General features: G+C 46.4%; 1 protein-coding gene and 1 pseudogene across 1 annotated transcript; both read left to right on the plus strand.

The window, feature by feature from the left end:
* The first annotated feature begins 2,015 nt into the window (after positions 1-2,015).
* On the plus strand, positions 2,016-3,319 carry LOC130197676 (transmembrane protein 74-like; annotated as a pseudogene).
* A 17,788-nt stretch (positions 3,320-21,107) lies between these two features.
* Positions 21,108-23,152, plus strand: LOC130195081 (uncharacterized). Its single transcript, XM_056416371.1, has 2 exons — positions 21,108-21,519; positions 21,628-23,152. Exon 2 carries the CDS (start codon positions 22,085-22,087, stop codon positions 23,132-23,134), a length of 1,050 nt encoding a protein of 349 aa, XP_056272346.1. The 5' UTR covers positions 21,108-21,519; positions 21,628-22,084; the 3' UTR covers positions 23,135-23,152.
* The last annotated feature ends 1,162 nt before the right edge of the window (positions 23,153-24,314 follow it).

Consider the following 24,314-nt stretch of genomic DNA (forward strand, 5'->3'; position numbering starts at 1 on the left):
ATGTGTTAAAGCTGCATTCTCTCTCCTGACCACCAGGGGATCCTCTGGTTGTATAGAAGTCTATACTTCATGTGTTAAAGCTGCATTCTCTCTCCTGACCACCTGGTTGTATAGAAGTCTATATAGTGACTCTACTTCTCTCTTGATGTATTCCCTCAGTAAACACTGTAAACATGAGTTCATGTCTCAGTCTCTAGTTTCAAGTCTTCTTCTATACAGCATGATGTCATCGTTTCGTACATTATGGTCATTTAGAGTCAAACAGACCATAAAGCAGGGGACGCTTTAGGGGCGGGGCTACAAGGTGATTGACAGGTCCCTGCAACAGCGTTGAGAGGTCTGGGAGTGGTCTGTTCTTGTCTTAGAACGTTAACCCTTTCACGGTGGATTATTGTGGTTCATTAAAACATGTAGTGTAACATGTTGGTCTCGGTCGGCTTCAGGACGGACTCAGCTGTTACTTTTGGTTGCAAAAACAAATAATTGTCTCGAGGCTCTAAAAAAGGTCCGTGACTCTGTGATCACCTGTCATACAGTCTGTGTTCTCTCTAGAATCTGAGACTGCTTTTACCCCTCACATCAAACCGTCTCAATCTGAGTAATTTAGACGGTCACGGCTGGTGGGAGCTTTGAGGGGGGCAGCCATGACTTCCGTAGTTCTTGAATCTGTAAAGCTTTGGTTGAGACTTGTTGCCTCAGGGCTCCAGCTGACCTTTAACCCCGCCCAGGTCGCGCCTCAAAGGACACTTTCTTTTCAGCGATCTATAACACTTACATTCGATTCCCTGCTCTCTGGGATAAATAAGCCACGCCCAGCTCTGTCACGAGGAACAATAGTCACTCATACAGACATTTGGGTATCGCACTTTTCAAACCTGAGGGGTGAATAACAAATGACTTCATTAGTGGTGAATGCATCACTGGCCCACGCTTCATAAATCACACATGAGAACAACTTCTGGTCGCCAGACTGTGAGAAATCCTTGCGACTGTATTATTCCTCCTGCAGGACACTTGCTTCAACTCATCATTTATTCGGTCGTCCCCTCCCATTGACCTTTGACCTCCGACTTTCTAGAGAACAGCTGCAGGACATCTGCACCGACATGTATTTATTTACTATTTATTGACATTTCCAACCGCAGACGAGACACATCCTGAAAGCCCTCAGACTGGTGAGCTGAATGCAGCCACTCGGCTCACCACTTTGGCCCGATACCATTTAACACCCAGACATTATGGGATGGATTTCCGTGGTACTTACAACAGACTTCATAGTCCACATGACTCCTAATGGATGAGTTGATTCTGTGACTGTTCCTCCGGCGACACCATGTGCTTGACCTTTGAGGTTTTGTGTGAAATGTGAGACGGATGGTCAAAGGAAGTGCGCCGGACATTTATGTCCCCCTCAGGATGACTTGGAATAACGTTGCTGATTCCTTTAAGTTCCTTTTCATCATCCACCGCTTTGATTTACGCCAAAAGAAAACGGTAAGAATTAATGACGCTAATCAGCTAAAGTGCGCATGCTATAGTGCTTTAAATTAAAAAGGGGATGATGGTAAACATTGCGCTTGTTAGCATTGCCATCGTCAGCATGTTAGCCGGCTTGCTTTAGCATTTAGCTCAACGCTATGGTTGTAGATGGTTAGCCTCGTGGGCTAATGGCAGATTGATTTTTGCTGGAGGTTCATTAGAAAGTGAGACGCTCGCGATCAGCAGAATTTATGGTGCATTTGCATTTAAGTGTGCAGAAAAGCCTGGAATTAAGTATTTCTCAAAACCTGGCAACCTAAAAAAATATCCCTCTTATCAACTGATCCATAAAGCATTTAGTAACTATTAAATAAGCAGTTAGTGGCTGCTCATCACGCGCGTGCAGTGCGTCTGGAGGAGGTGGCACAGGAGGCTACTGGGAAACGTCTCTCCTCCTTCACAGGCAGACGGTCGTCTGGTGAGTGCGCACGTGCCGGGGGAAGTTGTCTCGGTAATGGGCTTTACGAGGCGGTCTGATGGAGCCCGGTCCGTGGGAGGGGTCTGGCAGCCCGCTGCCGCTCAGTGACCGGGGAGCAGCGGCGGCAGCAGCCGGGGATGCGAGCAGCCGCAGACCGGGAGAGAGGTACTCAGCCCACCGCAGCTTTGCTTCTTCTTCTTCTTCTTCTTCTTCTTCTGTTGCTGTTGTTGTTGTTGTTTATTGCGACACATTATGTGGAATAAGATTCATTAGTCTAAGTGTTCTGGAGTGAGTGTGTCGCGGGAATTCACGTGAGACTTGCTCCGCTGGTACTTTGGAACGCTCGCGCTGCACCCAGCGGAGGAAGATGCGCAAATAGTGCGCGCAGATATAAAGTGGATGCAGGGACAAGGCATGCGGAAGTCGCTCCTGGTACACTTTAAACATCTTATTCTCTCCATGTTGCAGCGGCAGAGACGGACGCATGGGCTCGGCCAGCCGGGGAGCCCAGCCCCGAGCTCAGATGGATGATCTCGAACTGTTTTACTTTGATCTACCCGAGTCGGAGGAGGAGGAGGAGGAGGAAGAGGAGGACACCTCCCCGGTGGCGGATAAGCAAAGTGTCCGCCTGCAGATGGGCAGCGGGAGGTGGCTCCATCCTGGAGGAGGAGGTGGAGAAGGAGGAGGAGGAGGAGGTTCAGCACCGTGGACAGAGACCCGCAGAGGAGCAGCGCGGCCGGAGGAGGAAACGGAAACCTCTTTCACCCGTGATGAAGATGATGATGATGATGTCCAGCTGATCGGGACAAGTCCACGAACGTGCAGACTGAGTCAGAGCTCCTCGAGTGAACTGTGCGATGGAGAGGAAGAGGAGGAGGAAGAGGAGGACATCCCGGAACTTTACTTGCTGTCCGACGACGACCTCTCCTCCTCCTCCTCCTCCTCCTCCTCCTCCTCGGGCAAGTCGGCGGATCACGGCTTCATCCTCGCCGTGACGTGCCTGGTGACCGGCATCTCTCTGGTCGCCGTGTCCTACGCGGTGCCGCGGGACGTGCGCGCGGACCCGGACGGCGTGTCCGCCCGCGAGATGGAGCGGCTGGAGCGGGAGAACGCGGCGGTGGGGGCGCACCTGGACCGCTGCGTCATCGCGGGGCTGTGCCTGCTCACGCTGGGCGGCGCGCTGCTCTCCACGCTGCTCATGGTGTCCATGTGGAAGGGGGAGGCGATGAGGAGGAAGGCTTCGCCTACTCCAAACACGCCGCCAAGTTGTACGGGTCCATCAACTTGAGAGGAGGAGCCAGCCCGGCTCGGGCGTCCCGCTCTCACGGGTCAGCTGACGAGGATGTGGAAGTGCTGAGCTGAGGCCACGGACGGGAGGGGAGGGCTCCGAGGAGCGTCTCCCAAACACTCCGGATGCCTTTTTTATTGATTTCTTATCATTTCTTCGATGATATGTGGACTTGTTTTTTCTTGTAACGGATGTGTTGACATGTTTCTGTCTTAATCCACCGGCCCAGATGTACACGGCAGACGTTCTGCCTGTTCCTCTTGTGGCCCTGAACAGATCCTGACGGCCTGCAGGTCAAACTCCTCTTTCTGTAACCGAATGCATTTTTAAAGTTCTGCTGAATGTATTATGAGGATCTAAAGGATAAGCTCGTAGAAGTACAGCTGTGATAAAACAACACAGGGGGGTTCTCGTTGGTGGTGGGGGGGGGGGGGTCTCAGGTACTCAGACAAAGAAATACAATCCAGTTTGAGTCCAGGAAGCAGGATGTGAGGACGCCAACGGACGAAAGGGTCGTTATTTCTGGCGGTCCAAGCGCGGCCTAACGAGAGTGTCTCTCAGTCTTCGTTCGGGTCCTCGATCTGACCGGAGCCTCGTGACTGAGGGCCCTCCTCCTCGGGGGAGGAGCCCTAGCAGCAGCCGTGCGGGTCAGTGTCGCGTCGTCGGCAGCGTCCCGTTGTTCTGGAGGTCGGACGCGCTTCTATGTCGGCGCCGATCCGCGTCCAGTGTGACGGAAGGCCTGTGTGTGTGTGTATCTGTGTGTGTGTGTGTGAGTGTTTGTGTGTGTGTGTTTAGCCGTGTGTATGTGTGCTTGTAGCTGTGTGTGTATGTGTGTCTGTATAGCTGTGTGTGTGTGTATGTGTGTGTGCGCATGTGTGTGTGTGAGTGTTTGTGTGCGTGTGTTTAGTCGTGTGTATGTGTGCTTGTAGCTGTGTGTGTGTGTGTGAGTGTATATGTGTGTGTGTTTGTGTATGTGCACGCATGTGTGTAGCTGTGTATGTGTGTGTGCGCATGTATGTGTGTGTGTAGCTGTGTATGTGTGGGGGTGAGTGTGTGAGAGTGTGTGTGTATATGCGTGTGTGTGTGTGAGTGTGTGTGTGTTTATCTGTGCCTGTGTGTGTGTGTATGTGCGCGCATGTGTGTAGCTGTGTATGTGTGTGTAGCTGTGTATGTGTGTGGGGGCGCGTGTGTGAGTGGTGATGTGTGAGTGTGTGTTTATGTGTATGTGTAGCTATGTGTGTATGTGTGTGTGAGGCTGTGTATGTGTGTGTAGCTATGTGTGTGTGTATGAGTGTGTGAGAGTGTGTGTGAGTGTGTGGTGTCACTGCTTCCGCCTTTACAGAAGAAGAAGAAATAAAAAACAACAACAACGTTTGCGTGAGTGTTCCGCGTCGAGCTCCGAAGACTTTGTGCGTGATTGTGACCGAGAGCGGCGTGCGTGTGTTGTGTGTGTGTGTGTGTGTGTGTGTGTGCGTGTGCTTGTGTGTGTGTGTGTGTTCGTGCTCGTTGAAATGCAAATGGTGATACCACAGGAGGTGTAGTAGTTAGATTTTATGGTTGAGCACCGATGTCGGAGAAGCTCACGCCGGATTCACACGGGCTGTTCCAAAAGCACACAGAGAGAGAGAGAGAGAGAGAGAGAGAGAGAGAGAGAGAGAGAGAGAGACAGAGTGAATCAATAAACCCCTGGGGGGGGGGGGGGGCTCTCCTAATAATTGGTGTTGTACTTAATTGCTCGTGGGAGGCTGTGAATCAGTGAGAGAGGAAGAAGAAGAAAGATAATTTGAACATTTAAACATCGGCTTCATCGAGCTCGACGAACACAAGCCGGAGCGCCGAGTCCACAGGAGAGGAAGTAGGAGGCAAGAGGATAGGAAGGAATGGATTACCACCTCAGATGCTGCAGGAAGGAGCGTGCGGTGTGCAGAGCCTAATGGGAAGTGCTCATAGGGCCGGCAGCATCACGTCGTCCTCCACGTGACCTTCGCTCGCTCTCCCGCCGCGTCGATGTCATTAAATTGGCGCCAATCAGTCGATTAAATATTTAATTGACTGAGAAGTCGTCCTGGTTGGTTTTAAATGTCGCGTGATGTTAAGTTTACGTCCTCTCGCTCCTCGGGTCTGAAGAGTCGAGAATCGGCCACTTCTCCTCCTGGTCGGACACGTCTTATATCGGCCAGATTGGCAACCTGTTGCATTGTGGGAAACCGAGAGCAAGAGAAGGGACAACCACGAAAGAGGGACGTGAAGTCGAAGAGGTGGGTGGAGGGTAAGGGATGGAGGGATGAAGGGTATAAGGGATGGAGGGCTGGAGGGTAAGGGAACGAGGAGGGTCCAAAAGGTCATGGGATGATGGATTGTGATAGGCCGTTGAGAGGGGGGGGGGGTAAGAGAGATAGAGGGGGAGAGAGAGAGAAAGAGAGAGGTGGGGAGAGAGAGAGAGACTTCTAGTTCCTAAACTAAAATATATCTCAGAGAAGTGTTCACGCGATGGCCCCCAGAGGTGGAGTCAGGTCCCTGGAGGTGGAGGCAGGTCTCTGGAGGCGGAGTCAGGTCTCTGGAGGCGGAGTCAGGTCTCTGGAGTTGGAGTCAAGTCTCTGGAGGCGGAGTCAGGTCTCTGGAGGTGGAGTCAGGTCTCTGGAGGCGGAGTCAGGTCTCTGGAGGCGGAGTCAGGTCTCTGGAGTTGGAGTCAAGTCTCTGGAGGCGGAGTCAGGTCTCTGGAGGCGGAGTCAGGTCTCTGGAGTTGGAGTCAAGTCTCTGGAGGCGGAGTCAGGTCTCTGGAGGTGGAGTGAGGTCTCTGGAGGCGGAGTCAGGTCTCTGGAGGCGGAGTCAGGTCTCTGGAGGTGGAGTCAGGTCTCTGGAGGCGGAGTCAGGTCCCTGGAGGTGGAGTCAGGTCTCTGGAGGCGGAGTGAGGTCTCTGGGGGTGGAGTCAGGTCCCTGGAGGTGTGTAACAGGATGTAAATGTATAACTGTGCCTCACGTCTCTGTTCATGGATCAGAGCCCTGGAATAAACTATGACTTTTTAAACAAAATGCTGTAGCTCCAGGTCTATTGTCTTATTGTCTATTGTCTTATTGTCTATTGTCTTATTGTCTCTAAAGCAACTGAACATCAATAGCTATGCATGTGGTGGTTGCAGTGTTGTCATTATATTGTAATTACTCCTATTCTAAAGTTCGATAAGAACATTTAAACTGAACCTAAACAACTTCATATTAGACTCAATGAGCAACAATAAACTCCTTAGAGAACAGTAGATTATAACTCAGCTCTATTGTTGCACCTGTTCATGAAGCACCACCCTCCTCTGACTGAAGGCTCCTCTTCTAACTCCCGGTTCAACTCATCCGTCTCTCCATCCAAAGAAGAAGAAGAAGAAGACGTCTCGGTGAGTAAAGACGGTTCTGTTGCCAGGAGACCGTGAGAGAGTCTGTGAGCTCCGACACGACGTCAGACGGTTTGAGGAGCAGAGACTTTACATCTAGGAGCCGCTGAGAGAGATTACTATCTCTGAGTTATTAAGTTTGGAGTAGAGGAACATCAGAGATCAGAGAGAGCCTCTGTCACACACTGAATGATCATTAGCAAGGAGGGGGGGGGGTATTTGTATTTAGGGGGAGGGGGGCTTTCTTTTTATTTAGGGGGGGAGGGGGGGGGGTAACATCCCATCAGTTTACATTCATACGAAACATTTTGACGCCAATTAAGATTATTCAAAAATGATCGTCTCTTCAGTTTATCACCATGATGCCTGAGAGGAGACTCAGTGTGTCACGCTGTGTTGGTTGTGGTGTGTGTTGTGTGTCTTTTGTTGTGTGTTGTGTTGTGTGTGGTGTGTGTCAAGTGTCTTGTGTGTTGTGTTGTGTGTCTTGTGTGTCGTGTGTGTATTGTGTCTTGTGTTGTGTCTTGTGTCGTGTGTCTTGTGTCGTGTGTCTTGTGTGTTGTGTGGTGTGTGTTGTGTCTTGTGTTGTGTCTTGTGTTGTGTCTTGTGTCGTGTGTCTTGTGTTGTGTGGTGTGTTGTGTCTTGTGTCGTGTGTCTTGTGTTGTGTGGTGTGTGTCTTGTGTGTCGTGTGTATTGTGTGTTGTGTTGTGTGGTGTGTGTCTTGTGTTGTGTGTCGACAGTCTGACTCTGTCCTTCTCATCTTGATTGTTCAGTTGAAGCAGAAGCTCAGAGCTGGTCTGAGGGGGGGGGGGGGTGTTCATGTGGGTTGAAGCTGATTGAGGAACTAATACAAAGTATTGTTATTATTAATATTGTTATTATTAATATTGTTATTATTAATATTGTTATTATTAATATTGTTATTATTAATATTGTTGTGACGGGATTGTAGCCGTCACCAGTAGTCCCCCCCCCCCCCACCAAGCACCAAGGAATGAGCAGCCAGAGGGATATTCGGTAATAAGTTGCAGTGTCTCTGCTCTCCACCCTCGTCTTCAGTCTGTCCAGATCCTTATGGAGACAGACTCAGATACACAGACACAGATTGTCATCAGCTGGGCTGATTACCAATCAACCCAGCTGATGACAATCAGACACCGTTCCCTGATGTTCTGGTGTCTGTGTTGGTTTACCAGGAGACACTAGTAATGAAAAACCACACACACATACACATGCACACACACACACTTACACAGGCACACACACACACACATACACAGGCGTACATACACGCACACATGCACACACACACACACACACACGCATAAACACACACACCCATACACAGGCACACATGCACAAATACACACACACACACACACAAACTGCCAAAGCACAGAACAGAATCCCACACACGCGAGCTTATACCGGACTTGTGTTTCTTACAACATTTAAAAACACTCAAAAACACTTTGCTGACTGACACACACACACATATACACACTCATAGCCCCCCCCCCCCCTCTCCCTGAATGGAGCTACTCAGAGTAATCATTCAGGGCAGCTGCCAGCAGGAAATGGAATTGGATTGCCGGCGTGGTCACAGGGGTCAGGAGCTCGGTGTGGTGGAGGTCACCGGGGAGCAGGAAGCAGGAAAGACTCCATCAGCGTCCGGCTCGTTATCAGCCAGCACAGCCGCTCACGCGCTGAGTGGCGGGCGTCTCGGCGCCCGCCCCCCTCCCGAACCCAGTCGGGCCTCTTGAGCCGCTGCCTTATGGTAACGACTCAATGAGGCTTCTCGGTACTCCAGATTGTCGCGTGGCAACGGCGGCGGTCGCCGGGCGGCGCGGCGCTCCTGTTGGGAAACGAGCTGGGAATCAAATCACCGTCCACATCGTTTATCAGCTCCATTCAGTCGGAGGCTTAAACCGCCCAAAGAAATCCAGCACACACTCACATCCGCCCTCTCACGCTGTCTGTCATACACCTGCAGGCTGCGTCATAACTTGACACTATTTTGTTGTGGGGGGGGGGGGGGGAGTCATCCACCTGGAGGTGTTCTCTCATCGCTTCCAGCTAAAGAAAAAAAGATGACTCGTCTTTAAGTCAGCGGATCACAGAGAGAGGAGACAAGAAGTGTGCTTAGAGGAGCAGGAATCCTCCTCACTCACTATCTGCCTTTCCTTTTGTTGGGTGGGGGTGGGGGGGGGGGGGGTGAACCACCTGCTGGAGGCTGAGCTGCACCCACTTTCTTTTTCTTTTCTTTTTTTTCTCTTGCTATCATTTTTCTGGAAGAAATGCAGAAGGGACACCATAACCATAGAAACGAGGTCAGCCTGTTGCTACGGAGAAGTGGCGCGGCGGCTCAGCGCACGCCAGTTAAAGACTCGCTCTTCTTTTCATGTGCCACCATCATAACGGCAGCCGTGGCAGTCAGTGTGTGTGTGTGTGTGTGGGGGGGGGGGGGGGGGGGGGGGCGACACACATTCCTTCTATAATACACCGCTGTAAAGATCAAAGAAGGCTTTTTAAAAATATATATATTTTACTGCACACACACAGAAAGATGAAGGTGCCATTTAAGACTCTAGAAACCACAAGTAGCCCCACTAGAGGGCTTGTAGTACCATATTGCCCCACTAGAGGGCTTGTAGTACCATATTGCCCCACTAGAGGGCTTGTAGTACCATATTGCCCCACTAGGGCTTGTAGTACCATATTGCCCTACTAGAGAGCTTGTAGTACCATATTGCCCCACTAGAGAGCTTGTAGTACCATATTGCCCCACTAGAGGGCTTGTAGTACCATATTGCCGCACTAGAGGGCTTGTAGCACCATATTGCCCCACTAGGGCTTGTAGTACCATATTGCCCCACTAGAGAGCTTGTAGTACCATATTGCCCCACTAGAGAGCTTGTAGTACCATATTGCCCCACTAGAGGGCTTGTAGTACCATATTGCCCCACTAGAGGGCTTGTAGTACCATATGTTCCCACTAGAGAGCTTGTAGTACCATATTGCCCCACTAGAGAGCTTGTAGTACCATATTGCCCCACTAGAGAGCTTGTAGTACCATATTGCCCCACTAGAGAGCTTGTAGTACCATATTACCCCACTAGAGAGCGTGTAGTACCATATTGCCCCACTAGAGAGCTTGTAGTACCATATTGCCCAACTAGAGAGCTTGTAGTACCATATTACCCCACTAGAGAGCGTGTAGTACCATGTTGCCCCACTAGAGAGCTTGTAGTACCATATTACCCCACTAGAGAGCTTGTAGTACCATATTGCCCCACTAGAGAGCTTGTAGTACCATATTACCCCACTAGAGAGCTTGTAGTACCATATTGCCCCACTAGAGAGCTTGTAGTACCATATTACCCCACTAGAGAGCTTGTAGTACCATATTGCCCCACTAGAGAGCTTGTAGTACCATATTACCCCACTAGAGAGCTTGTAGTACCATATTGCCCCACTAGAGAGCTTGTAGTACCATATTGCCCCACTAGAGGGCTTGTAGTACCATATTACCCCACTAGAGAGCGTGTAGTACCATATTGCCCCACTAGAGAGCTTGTAGTACCATATTGCCCCACTAGAGAGCTTGTAGTACCATATTGCCCCACTAGAGGGCTTGTAGTACCATATTGCCCCACTAGAGAGCTTGTAGTACCATATTGCCCCACTAGAGGGCTGCCTCACTAAATGCAGGGCTACTTGTGGTTCCTAGAGTCTTAAAGTAGGATGGGAGCCAGAGCCTTCAGGTATCAAGCTCCTCCTCTTTTATGGACCCAGCTTCGGGTCTATTGGACCTGGCTGGGTCTGATGCCCCGCCCACTCCTCCTCTCTACCTCCATCTGCCTGATGGATCATGGAGGTCTGGATCGTGGTCCATGCCGACTACCAACTATTCGTACACTCTGTCATACTGTGTTGTTACTCTGTAATGATTCAAAGAACCTTTGATGGTTCTTCAAAGAACCATTTCCTTATAGAGTTCCTCAGAGAACCTATAAAGGTGTCTCAATGAACCTTCAAACATGGTTCTTCAGTGATGGTTCTTCATGGAACCTCAAAGCCTTTTAAAGAACCATGATTGTTCTGCAGTTGAGGAGCTCGTCTCCTACAGACTGCTGAGTGGACCTTAGAGCAGATTCAGGGCCGTAGAGGAGGATAAGAGCCTGGTCTTGTCTTTTTAACATTGCTCGTTGTTTTATGCCGCGAACAAAAAACAAAATTAAACAATTAACAATGTAACAAAGGAAAATGAATCCTCCAACAAGCCCTCGGAAAACAATGTGTGACTCATCCAGATCCTTTGGGCTGCATCGCTCTCCATATTTGTAGAGCAGCCAGTTAATTTAATGACATGAAGCAGAAGCTTCACTGAACTTTATTTTTGTGGTGGAGATTTTATATTAAATGTCTTAACACAGCAGAACGTCTCCTTCTGCTCACACCTGTGACACAAGCTCCACCTCCAGGTATTAATATAACGCTTCATAAATAGATGCAGGGGCTTTAAAAGATGCAGTTGGTACCTTTTTAAAGCTTTTTTGTCATTTTTGTTCAAACTGTCACTGTATCCGGATAATCTGTGAAATTCCAAAAACCAACCAATCAGAGCCGAGGAGCCTCAAACTGTCAAACTGTGTATAAGACATACCATATGAAATGCCCTTATTGTTTGTATTCCCCCCCACTGGATATACAGTTGTCGTATTATTAGGAATAATTGGATTTTACCGGCTTGCTCTTTTTTTTCTTCTTCTGCATCTCGGGGTGAGAGTAAAGGTCGCTTCCGTTGTCACGGAGACAGCTCAGCGGATTTATTCATGCGACATCTTTATGAAAACTGTATTTATCACCGTGACAACTGAGCTGAGAGGAAGAACTAATCCGGGGGGAACGTTCACACCACGAGGCCGTTCTAGAAAAGGCCGTCCGCCGTGGGAACTTTGAGTCACGCCGTCGTCTCACGTGTAAACTCTTCACGTGTAAACTCTTCACGTGTAAACTCTTCACGTGTAAACGCTTCACGTGTAAACGCTTCACGTGTAAACTCTTCACGTGTAAACTCTTCACGTGTAAACGCTTCACGTGTAAACTATTCACATCTAAAGGCGTCACGTGTAAACTCTTCACGTGTAAACGCTTCACGTGTAAACTATTCACATCTAAAGGCGTCACGTGTAAACTCTTCACGTGTAAACGCTTCACGTGTAAACTATTCACATCTAAAGGCGTCACGTGTAAACTCTTCACGTGTAAACGCTTCACGTGTAAACTCTTCACGTGTAAACGCTTCACGTGTAAACGCTTCACGTGTAAATGCTTCACGTGTAAACTATTCACATCTAAAGGCTTCACGTGTAAACTCTTCATGTGTAAACGCTTCACGTGTAAACTCTTCACGGGTAAACTCTTCACGTGTAAACGCTTCACGTGTAAACGCTTCACGTGTAAACTCTTCACGTGTAAACTCTTCACGTGTAAACGCTTCACGTGTAAATGATTCACGTGTAAACTCTTTACGTGTAAATGCTTCACGTGTAAACTCTTCACGTGTAAACTCTTCACGTGTAAACGCTTCACGTGTAAACTCTTCACGGGTAAACTCTTCACGTGTAAACGCTTCACGTGTAAACTCTTCACGTGTAAACGCTTCACGTGTAAACGCTTCACGTGTAAACTCTTCACGTGAACATTTAGCTCGCCCATATTCAAATTGCACGTGTGAGATATCGATTCTGAGAGGATTCTAATCATGAGAAGTCTCTGCAGCCTGTAGTGTCCATATACGGACACTCAGGCGGTACGCTGCTGACTCTCTGTGGAGGAATGTGACATTAAAGGTGACCGTGGATTAAAATATGAATCAGAAATGGGAAGAAGAAGAAGAAGTGTTCTTCTATATGTCATCCTTTAAATACAGACACATCAAGCTGGAGCTGAGTCTTTAATCTGGCAGCAGAGCGGAGTAGCTCACCTAGTCTCTGATTTATGTCGCAATTAATCTGGGGGGGGGGGGGTTCACATCTGTATGGATAGCGCCTGCGCGAGAACATAAAAAAGGATTCATAATCCCATTTAAGTGGTTCTTTTTAACGCTGAATCTCGCTTTTCAGGGGGGCTTTGACCCCCCCCCCCCCCCACACACACACACACACACCCCCGGACGCTGACTGACTAGGTGGAAGGTTTTTATCAGACCAAAAAGGTATCAACCTGCTTCATTTGGAGAGAATCGATTGAGTGCAATCTTTCGGAATCAAGCGTTTTTTTTGTCCCCCCCCCCCCCATCGATTGTGTCTCTTCTGTTTCGCGCTGCTCTATCAGGATCAATACTTTTACAATCGAGGCCAGGGTCTGGTCCTCGTCGTCCCGATGCAACTCCCGCCCGGCTCCTGCAGGAGGCTCCACGTGCTCCTAAACCCAGAGGGAACCAGCCCCCCCCCCCCCCCTCCGAAGGTGCCGGTAATCCCTGGCTCTGTGTAATTTGTTACAGAAATGTGCAAAAGCGATCTTCCAACGTCATGCCCGCTTCATTTTACAGAATTAGTTCACCCAAATTACCATGAACATAGTTTCTCCCGTTGCCCTAGTTCTATGATGCACTCAGACATCTCTACTGTGGAGCAGCTTGACGCATCAGAATCATCCATTAATAGAATGAATTTCTTGATTAATGACTTTTACTTTTTAATACTTTGGTATGTGATATTGTAAAAGTATATTCTGGTGACACTCAAGGAGCTTTCATGTCGTGTTTTATTCAGAAACACGGCATGCTCCAGCAGCGTGGGGTCCGACCTGCGTGATTTCACCTGATTTCATCACTGAATCCGACCGAATAAAAACTAAATAGAAACGGCCGTTGTTCTCGCTAAGTGTCCCGTTTTACTCGTGTGGGTCATTAGAGGCATCGGGATTGAATGTGACTTAAAGTCCCTCGTGTGGTGAGATCTGTGTTCCTTTCCCTTGTGAGGAAGGAAACGAGGGATGATCAGGTGAGATGAGGACCATGTGAAGGAAACGAGGGATGATCAGGTGAGATGAGGACTAGGTGAAGGGAACGAGGGATGATGAGGTGAGATGAGGACTAGGTGAAGGGAACGAGGGATGATCAGGTGAGATGAAGACCAGGTGAAGGGAACGAGGGATGATCAGGTGAGATGAAGACCAGGTGAAGGGAACAAGGGATGATCAGGTGAGATGAGGACCAGGTGAAGGGAACAAGGGATGATCAGGTGAGATGAGGACTAGGTGAAGGGAACGAGGGATGATGAGGTGAGATGAGGACTAGGTGAAGGGAACGAGGGATGATCAGGTGAGATGAGGACTAGGTGAAGGGAACAAGGGATGATCAGGTGAGATGAGGACTAGGTGAAGGCAACGAGGGATGATGAGGTGAGATGAGGACTAGGTGAAGGGAACGAGGGATGATCAGGTGAGATGAGGACTAGGTGAAGGGAACAAGGGATGATCAGGTGAGATGAGGACTAGGTGAAGGGAATGAGGAATGATCAGGTGAGATGAGGACTAGGTGAAGGGAACAAGGGATGATCAGGTGAGATGAGGACTAGGTGAAGGGAACGAGGGATGATCAGGTGAGATGAGGACCATGTGAAGGGAACGAGGGATGATCAGGTGAGATGAGGACTAGGTGAAGGGAACGAGGGATGATCAGGTGAGATGAGGACCAGGTGAAGGGAACAAGGGATGATCAGGTGAGATGAGGACTAGGTGAAGGGAACGAGGGATGATCAGGTGAGATGAGGACCAGGTGAAGGGAACAAGGGATGATCAGGTGAGATGAGGACTATGTGAAGGGAACGAGGAATGATCAGGTGAGATGAGGACCATGTGAAGGAAATGAGGGATGATCAGGTGAGATGAGGACTAGGTGAAGGGAACAAGGGATGATCAGGTGAGATGAGGACTAGGTGAAGGGAACGAGGGATGATTGTTACGCTATGTTGTTACGCTATGTTTTTATGCTATGCTGTTGCGCTACGCTGTTGCGCTACGTTGTTATGCTACGTTGTTATGCTATGTTGTTATGCTACGTTGTTACGCTATTTTGTTACGCTATGTTGCTACGCTATGTTGTTACGCTATGTTGTTACGCTATGTTGTTATGCTATGTTGCTACGCTATTTTGTTATGCTATGTTGTTACGCTATGTTGCTACGCTATGATGCTATGCTATGTTGCTACGCTACATTGTTACGCTATGTTGTTACGCTATGTTGCTCCGCTATGTTGTTACGTTATGTTGTTACGCTACGTTGTTGTGCTACGTTGTTGTGCTACGTTGTTGCGCTACGCTGTTGCGCTATGTTGTTGCGCGATGTTGTTGCACGATGTTGTTGCGCTACATTGTTGCGCTACGTTGTTGTGCTACGTTGTTATGCTATGTTGTTACGCTACGTTGTTACGCTATGTTGTTACGCTATGTTGTTATGCTATGTTGTTACGCTATGTTGCTACGCTACTTTGTTGCGCTACGTTGTTGCGCTACGTTGTTGCGCTACGATGTTATGCTACGTTGTTACGCTACGTTGTTACGCTACGTTGCAATGCTATGTTGCAATGCTATGTTGCAATGCTATGTTGTTACGCTACGTTGTTACGCGACGTTGTTACGCTATGTTTTTACTTTATGTTTTCACGTTGCGTTTATGTTACTGTTATGTTGTTACATTACTTTGTTACATTATCATTTTAACATCCAGGCTCTTTTTTCTCCCCTTAACTGTAGTTGTGTTGCTTCCACACAGCCATTGCTTTCAGAAGGTTAACATTGTGGCATTGTGCATTTCTGCTAGAGGGATACAACGCTGATATTAAACAAACCATATCGTAGGTTCAGAGACATCATTATTCTACGTATCCCGTGGTCTACAGAAATGTTCAATGCCAACCTTTTTTCTTGTGGGTTGCAGTTACAGCTTGTTCTGCAGCCCACAGGCAGTAAAAACAGTGATTAATAGAGATTTAAAGTCTTTGAAGCCTCGCAGAAATATGAGCATAGCTGTGGTAATCTATACAAAAATGTATTATTCTTATATGCATGCTCTCCGTTTAACCCTTGTGTTGCCTTAGGGTCATTTTGACCCGATTCAATGTGTAACCCTCCTGTTACCTTTATATTTACTAACATATTTTACCCTTTGTGTTCAATTTGACGCCAGCAATTAAAACCTCCAGAAAATTATTAGAATTAATATTGTTTTCCAAGTTTAAGTGCGAGGCACTTTATGTTTGTTTGTTGACTACCGAAAGAACACCGACATTAAACATTGAATGGGGTCAAATTAATCCTAAGGCGGGGGGAGGGTGTAATATTGATTCGGGTCAAAATGACCCTAAGGCAACACAAGGGTTAAAAAATAATAGACGGCACATATTTTATTCATCTGGAGTGTGTGTGGGTGTGTTTGGTGGCGGGGGCACGGTCATCATGTTGGTGGAGTGTTTGGGATCAAAGCACTTGTTTGTTTCCCCACTACAGAAACACTCCAGCGTACAGAGACATTGTTCCTGAACTCACCGTCTCCCCTCCACAGTGAGCGTGTGCAGCCAACTCAAAGAGCTCAGTTCATTCAGCCAAGAACACATGAGGGCAAAACGCTGGTTGTCTCATCCCTTTGTCGAATTGCCTTCATCTGCTCTTTTATAGAAATACTGTGATTTCAATCAATTCCTTGGAAGCCATTATGGATATTTTATTATGGATATTTTATTATGGATATTTTATTCACTGTTTTTGTCCTTTCCAGCTGCACATACACACATTCAGCATGGAAATCCGCATATCTCGTTGAATTGTCATGTATTTACGTTGAATTTACACCTATAAATAAATCTTGTAAATGTATTTTAAAATGTCCTTTTTTTGCTGTGAATCTTTGCTGTGAATCTTTGCTGTGACACACTTTACACACAATGAGACGGATTCACCAAGTGAGAATGTTGTTGCCTTTTTTTACTCATTTTTAATTTTTCTCTTTCTTTCACACTTTTCTCTTTCACACCAGCCTCAGCGTGCCTCTCCTGTCTATTGTTCACTGCTGTTAATAAAGAATACACCACCCGTCTGAGGTTGGATGACCTGCATCACATGTGTGTTTATATACATGCAATATCCATCCCTCGTTATTCTACATTCAGCACATAAGTATCACCGTATAGATTGTACACATTGCAATTAGCCAGCGGTCCGTCTCGGAGGAGATTGGCAGCCCTTCGCGGCTCCTGCGCTGCGGGAACCGAGATTAAAGAAGAAGAAAGAATGTCTTCCAAATCAAAGCTTTCAGGGTGCACGAGGTCCACGGAGGAAAATGCTCTTCCAACGTGTGGGTTGGTGTTTCTTCCTCAGTAGAGAAAAATAAAACACAACGACAACAACATTAAAGTCGCAGCTTTTTGTTGGCAACATCGACTTTTTAAAATGTAATTACATTTTTCATCTGCATCTTTTTTTCTTTTCTTTAAATTTTTTTTATATATACTTATTTTGATTTTACAAATTAACAAGACAGGACTTTAAGGAAACAATACAAAGGGAAAGGAGAAATGAAAGGCTAAGAACAACAAAAAACAGACCAAAAAATAGATACAATATAATGAGAAAAACCACAGCAAACAACACCAGTCTGACATAAGTACATCTTTAAGCTGACATCATCAAATCAAGTCAGCATCGGTACCAGTGTTTTTAATCTGGCACAGCAAAGTCCAGCCTGGAGGGGTCCACCACGTCTCAGACCGGTTTCCATATTTTGAAACATCGTCTTTTTGACATCATGGGAAGTGGGTCTTCATTTAGTGAAGGGCTTTTGCAGCTGCCTCAAATCTGTGTGACACAAATAATATGACGATGTGTATAGTGTGTGACCCCACACACGGCCCCTCCTCCTTATGCATAGAGTAGAATAATCAGCTTTGTTGGCAGATTATATCGTCACATACACAGAAATAGAAAATGTAATCAACAAATTTATTATGATATATTGTTCTGGATGACGATTGAAAGAGACTCAGTTACCTGACAGTATATACAGAATGTATAGTCACAATAAAGTAAAGTACACATAAATGAATCAACAATTAAATCCAATGTACGAATAAACATCTGACAAGGTACAACCTGCATGTACTTTTACCTTTGGTATTTTAAGTATATTCCATTAATAATACTTTGTAGTTGTATACTTTAGGTTGATGTTCAGGTAAACGTTGACTTTATTTCCACCAATGAGTGTATTTGGACTGCAGGAATCTAATCTTAAAATCAACAGAGGCAGCGGCCTCGCACACTGAATGTGTCACCAAATAATCCGAATTATGATCAAAAGTTCAATTTCCAGAAATTGTTTCATGATTTGGAAGCAATAATGGAGACACTAGAAGTTGGTATGAATTCCTCTGCGACACTCAATGCATATAATTTGTATTTGCGATGGCCAGGTGTGTGTTCCATCAGCCTCTCGACACACAGACCCTCCACGTACCTGGTGTGTCCTGCATCAAGTAGCTTCAAACAAGGGACTCACGCCGTCTTCACAGACGGCCATCAAGACAACACCGGCCATTAGTGTCACTTTGAAGATTGTGTCCCAGAGCTGCGTATACCACCCGGCAGAAAGAAAAGCAATGTCACCAGAAGGCTCTGAATCTGAATCATCATCCAAGGATCCAGGCAGCTTCTCTCTTTTCCTTTTTTCTTTCCTTGGTATGTAATGCTACATCTTTGTCTCTCATGATTTCTCTTTCATTTGTGCCTCCTGCTCTCACGTCTCCATTAAATCCTTGGCTTTAAAAAAAAAAGAAGAAAAAAAAGCAGCCAGACAGAGATTGAGTCCAGGATATGACCCGGCCTCCAGGATGGACAGGAAGAGGGGAGGAGGAGGGGGGGGAGGGGCGGGGCGGGGGAGGCAGCGGGGAACGGCATTACATTTTCATGTCAAGGTTTTCCGTGGAGATTTCACGTCAGAAGTCATCGCCTATAGCTTTCAGAAGTGGATGAAAACATGCGCGCTCAACTGAAGCCTTTGAGAAAACACACACACACACACACACACACACACAGAGTGATGTGAGAGCAGCTTTTATTAATTTTTTTCTGATCTTCAGCCTCTACTTAACCCTTAAGTGCGTAGAATGAATATAGTACTATACCTGTGCCTGTATAAGTGAGTCGATTCTGATTCTCTCACGTTTTGTTCCAGTTCTCGTCTTTCTTATGGTATTTGTATGAATGTGTAACACCCATCCCATGTAGCTGTAGTCTTATGTGAATCTTCTAAGTGTATTTGTACTCTGAGCTTTAAACTCGATGGCGCTATTGCCTGTTGTTGTGAGTTAATAAACGATTCTTACAACCGTTGCTCTCTTAGTCTGAACATTTAAATAACTGGTGGTGCAAACTAATCAGCTATACACACACCTCAGTTTAAATTAGTCACACCTCAATGTGTCTGAAACATGCACGCTGTAGAATCTAATAGGCCTACATACATATACATATATATACACATATATATACATATATATATGTGTATATATGTATATATATATGTGTATATATTTATATCCATATATATACACACATATATATATATGTATATATATACACATAAATATGTGAATATATATGTGTTTATATTTATATACATATATACACATATATGTATATATAAACACACATATATAATATATATACACATATATATAGTATATATGTATATATATACACATATATATGTGTATATATATGTGTATATATTTATATACATATACACACATGTATATACAGTATACACACACATATATATATGTATATATATATACACATATATATATATATACACATATATATATATTTATATATATATAAATTCACGGTTTTAAGTGTCTCAACAGCTATTGATTGGCTAACAGACATCCATGGTCCTCAGAGGAGGAATCATTGATCCTCTGACTGCCACAAGATTACAATTACTTTGGTTTATGACCAAATGGCTCTTCCTGTCTCCACATGTACATTGTGTTCACAGCTAATTAGCTAATGTTAGCATGCTAACACGCCAAACTGAGAAGGCGAGTGCGTCGAACATCCGGCCCGCTAAACATCGGCACGTTAGACTTGCAAGTCTTTTTTTCTTTTCTTGTAAGCTTTCCTTGGGAGTTTAATCCGACACATCTGGTCCCAGGCGGCCTGAGGACGACTGACGAGCGTCCCCACGTCCCTGAGGGGAGGCTCGTCAGGGTGCGGTGAGGCAAAAGCTCAGGCACAAAGGCAACAAGCAGGAGGAAAGGTAAAGGTGAAACAACAACAAAGTAAAAGAGAAAAAGTAAAAGTGGAACTCATGCTAGAAGGCGAAGCGACACACATGATTTACCAAATGGAATTTACAACAGGCACAAACGACAGGCCTAAACAACAGGAATCAACGACAACAATGTGGCAGTACGAACAAGTGACAGAATGGGAGTATATATATATTAGGGGGGGGGGCACAGGTGTAGGGCATTCGCAATCAGGGAGGCAGAGGAGTGGCTGAGGGCAGCAGGTGAAGGGAATTAACAATCAACAGTCACTGGGCAGATACATTACCAACACGGTCTAAAGGTGCGTTCACACCTAAAGGGAAGCGATTTTTCGCGTCGCCCAAAACGCGTGAGTTTACTCGCTCGCCCGTTCACCGTGTTCAGGTCATAACCGTCGAGACGCTCCGCGAGGGGCGGGGCTTATCTCCGTGTCTCGTCTCCGTAAAGACCGTTATCATCTCCTTCATCCACCAGAATAACTAACCACTAGTTCTGCTTTATACTTGCTGTGGACGTCCCACACACTAACGCCCTCGTGTTTGGGTTCATGACATTAATATCATATATAGGCCTACCCTAATATCAAAACTTATTTCAGAGAACCATATACATATACCTATATATATATACATAAACATATATACATGTACATACATATACATACACATACATACATATTCACACACACATATATAAATATACACACACACATACATAAATACTAGTGCTGTGAAAAATAACGCGTTAACGCGTTATGATTAAATTACAGGATTAATTAGTTAATTTTTTTTACCGCATTTAACGCATGCGCAGAATGAGCTTCCAATCCGTCTGTTGTTGGTCGTCTCTACAGCAGCATGTCATTCTGTCTCTACGTGTCGCGTTAACACGACTCCGATCTCCGTCTCGCGCGCCGCAGAGCTCGGATGCCGGCGTGTGTGCGCACATCGGGACGAAAAAAAGTCACTTCTACATTTCTGTTTTTTTCTGTCCAGATGGGGAGCTGAGTGAACATTCATGAGAAATCAAATGAACTTTTTTGATGTAACCCAGTGGGAAAGAGGTGGTACACAGTAAAGCCACGAGAGGGCGCTCTATTTTGGGGAAAGTCAGTAGGACCGAACAAGTGCGTCACGTGACTGACTGGTGGCGTTGGTGATTTATCTTGTGTAAGTAAAGGTGTAGTAAATATGTTATAAATGTGTTTCTATGTCAACCTACCAGAAGATGTTCAATAATATGAGCACATAGAAGTTTATAAGTGCATTGTATGTCGTTAAATGTGCCGATGGTGATGTCAAGAGGTATGATGTTGACTGATTTTGTCACCATGCGCTGCGCGTTGTGAGACGATTGCGGAGTTACTAATGCGCGTCGCTTTAATAACCGTCCGGTCGGGATACGTTCCGTTGTGATCCATGTTTTATATCATTTGTTGTCTGTCCATTGTTACAGAGATGATGTTTGTTTTTGTTACTTTAGTGCTCTATGGTGTGGGTGTCTGTGAACACCAAAAGCATTTGAGCTAGCACCGTGATACGAGCTGTGAGTATGTGTAATGTCTTGCGTCATTTGTATATTGATGGACCAAATGTTTAATGTTGTTGATTTCAGAGGTAACTGTATGTGTGATTTGTTGTCTTTTGTTTCTGTGTTAGCAGAAGAGTTACCACTGCGGTTTATTTATGTATTAGAAAGATAGAATTGAGTTCAGACACCTAAATTGATTACAAATTACTTTAACACTTCTCTTAAACATAAAGAGAACTCGAGAAATAAAGATCCCGAACTCTAGTGTTGCGTCTGGTTTATTATTCAATTTCACCGGCCTACACATTTTGGTACCAGGAGTGGGGTCTCAAATTTGGAGAGTTAACTAGGTGTTAAAGTACATAAATAACCGTAGTGGTAACGTGCAGTCCCGGTGCAACGCGACGAGGAGTCCTGCCTGGAGTTGCTGTTGAGGACCAGTGACCAGGTGGCTGAGATCCGAAGTTCACCGAGGACGGAGAGGGAGAAGGTCGCTCCCGGAGAAGAAGAAGCATTCAGCAGTTCTACCTCAACCTGCAGGCTTTCAAGTGACTGGAGTGGAGCTAAGTTGGCACAGAGACAGTCACCATGTCGGAGAGAGACCTTGAGGAAGAGCAGAACTTCGAAGAAGGGACTGATGCTTTGGAACAATTACAGGCACAGTTTGTCGAACTGAGTGAGAGACATGACAAAGCCATGGAAGCTATCGATGCATTGAATAAGGGTGCAAATAGGTCATATGTCTATGTTCCAAGAGAGCGCCAGATCCAGCCCTTTAGTGGCGATGCAGTCAAAGATGGTCGCTCTATTGATGAGTTTATTGAGGAGGTAGATCGTATAATCAAGGCCAGAGGTCAGAGTCCTGAAGACGGGGTTGATTTCATTCTATCTCTTTTAAGAGGCTCTGCATTAGAGGAGGTCAGACTTTGCACAGAGGGGGAAACAAAAGGGCCCAGTGAGTTGTTCACCTTGCTACGGGAGGCTTACTCAGAGAAACGTAGTGTAGCCCAGCTGTTACACACCTTTTTTGGTCGCCAACAAAAGGAGGGTGAAGATTTTCAGGAGTACTCACATGCACTCTCCCAAATTTTACGGTTAGCCCTGAAACAGAGACCAGATGCTGTGTCCGATGCTAAGATAGCTGTCAGAGACCAATTCATTGAAGGTGTGCGAGATCCCTCTCTTAGAAGAGAGCTACGTAAAATGGTTAGAGGAAAGCCCCGGTCATCTCTGTTCGAGGTACGTGAAGAGGCCATTGCCTGGTCATTTGAAGACAAATCCTGTGACACCAAGGTTGCTAAGAGCAGACAGGTAGTGTGTGACAGTATCAGGGGAGAGGGCCAGGGCTTTGGAAATTCGCAAGAGAAGAATACAACTCTAGAGGACATTGTTAAGGTGGTCTCAGAACAGAGCAGGGCTATAGGAGAGCTGACAATTGCATTAAAAGAGGGTCTTGCTTTCAAGGAGAATTATAACAAAGATCAGGGTGGGAAGCCCAGGCTAAGGCCCCAGTTTACAGAAGATGGGAAGCCCATTTGCTTCAAATGTAAAGGGGAGGGACACATCGCAAGGGAGTGTACGCGACGCAGACCAGAAAACCATCCAGCGACCAACAATGCTTCTATTCCGGAAAACTAGCGACCTCGGAAGCCAAGAGCCAGGCGATCCGAGGTAAGACTAAAGGCTCCAAGACTTTTAGCCGTGAACAATTCCTTGAGCGTGCGGTTGGTGAGTGTCGGGAAGTTGCAGTTCAGATTAGTGGTGTTCCAGTGAAGTGCCTGTTGGATACAGGGAGTCAGGTCAGCACTATTTCTGAGTCGTTCTTCAGGCAGCACTTACTAGGGAAAGAAGAAGACGTGTTCCCTGCCGCAAAGTGGCTCAGGTTAACTGCAGCAAACTCTTTGCCGATTCCTTACATGGGTTATGTTGAACTGGATGTGAGAGCTATGGGGTTAAATATACCAGAGTGTGGTTTTCTAGTTGTCAAAGATCCAGTCTCAGAAGAGTCAGTTACTGAGGACAAAGAGTTGAAACAACCACAGAAGAACAGTTTTCAGGATTCAGTGCCAGGTCTCATTGGTATGAACATAATTAAGAGATGCAAGCAGTTGGTTACGGCAGAGTTTGACACGACCCTTAAGGGAGAGCTTGATCCAGACTGGAGAGAAGTATTTCAGCCCGTACAGGACGTGTGAGGTAACAGAAAAATTATCTGCAGCTAGGATAGCAGGCAGAGATTCAGTACGCATACCAGCCTGTTCGGTTGCCACGGTCTATGCAAAAGGACTGCAAACAGAATGTGATGATAACACCTACATGGTGTTGGAACCAGCAAAGGCACCATTGCCAGGTGGTCTTGTGGTAGTGCCCACTTTGGTAGAGGCTACTAGGCGGGTGTTCCCAGTCCAGGTAGTGAATTTCTCACAGGAGGATATATGGTTGCAGCCCAGGACCAGGTTGGGCACAGTGTCTCGGGCAGAGTGTGTTGAAAATGACCAGACAGAGGTGCGCTTCCAGCGTATCTCCGCTGAACAGGAAGAGGTTACTGTTAATCAGAAAGAGAAACCAAAAGCAGACAATGATTTTCAGTTGATACTGGACCGGCTGCACATAGGTGGTACGGAGGAGGAGCAAGCTAAGCTCGCTGTGCTTCTATCTCAGTATGCAGATGTGTTTGCTTCTCAGGATGAAGACCTAGGTTACACAGACCGGGTTAAACATGAGATCCATCTGGTGGATGACATACCCGTTGCTCAGCCCTACCGCCGCATACCCCCCACACAGTATAGCGAAGTCAGGGAGCACATCACTCAGCTTC

Source organism: Pseudoliparis swirei, chromosome 1, assembly GCF_029220125.1.
Source record: "Pseudoliparis swirei isolate HS2019 ecotype Mariana Trench chromosome 1, NWPU_hadal_v1, whole genome shotgun sequence".
In the NCBI taxonomy this organism is placed as follows: domain Eukaryota; kingdom Metazoa; phylum Chordata; class Actinopteri; order Perciformes; family Liparidae; genus Pseudoliparis; species Pseudoliparis swirei.

Coding starts and splice junctions, on each gene's coding strand:
- LOC130195081 (XM_056416371.1), top strand. CDS start 22,085: ATGTCGGAGAGAGACCTTGAGGAAGAGCAGAACTTCGAAGAAGGGACT.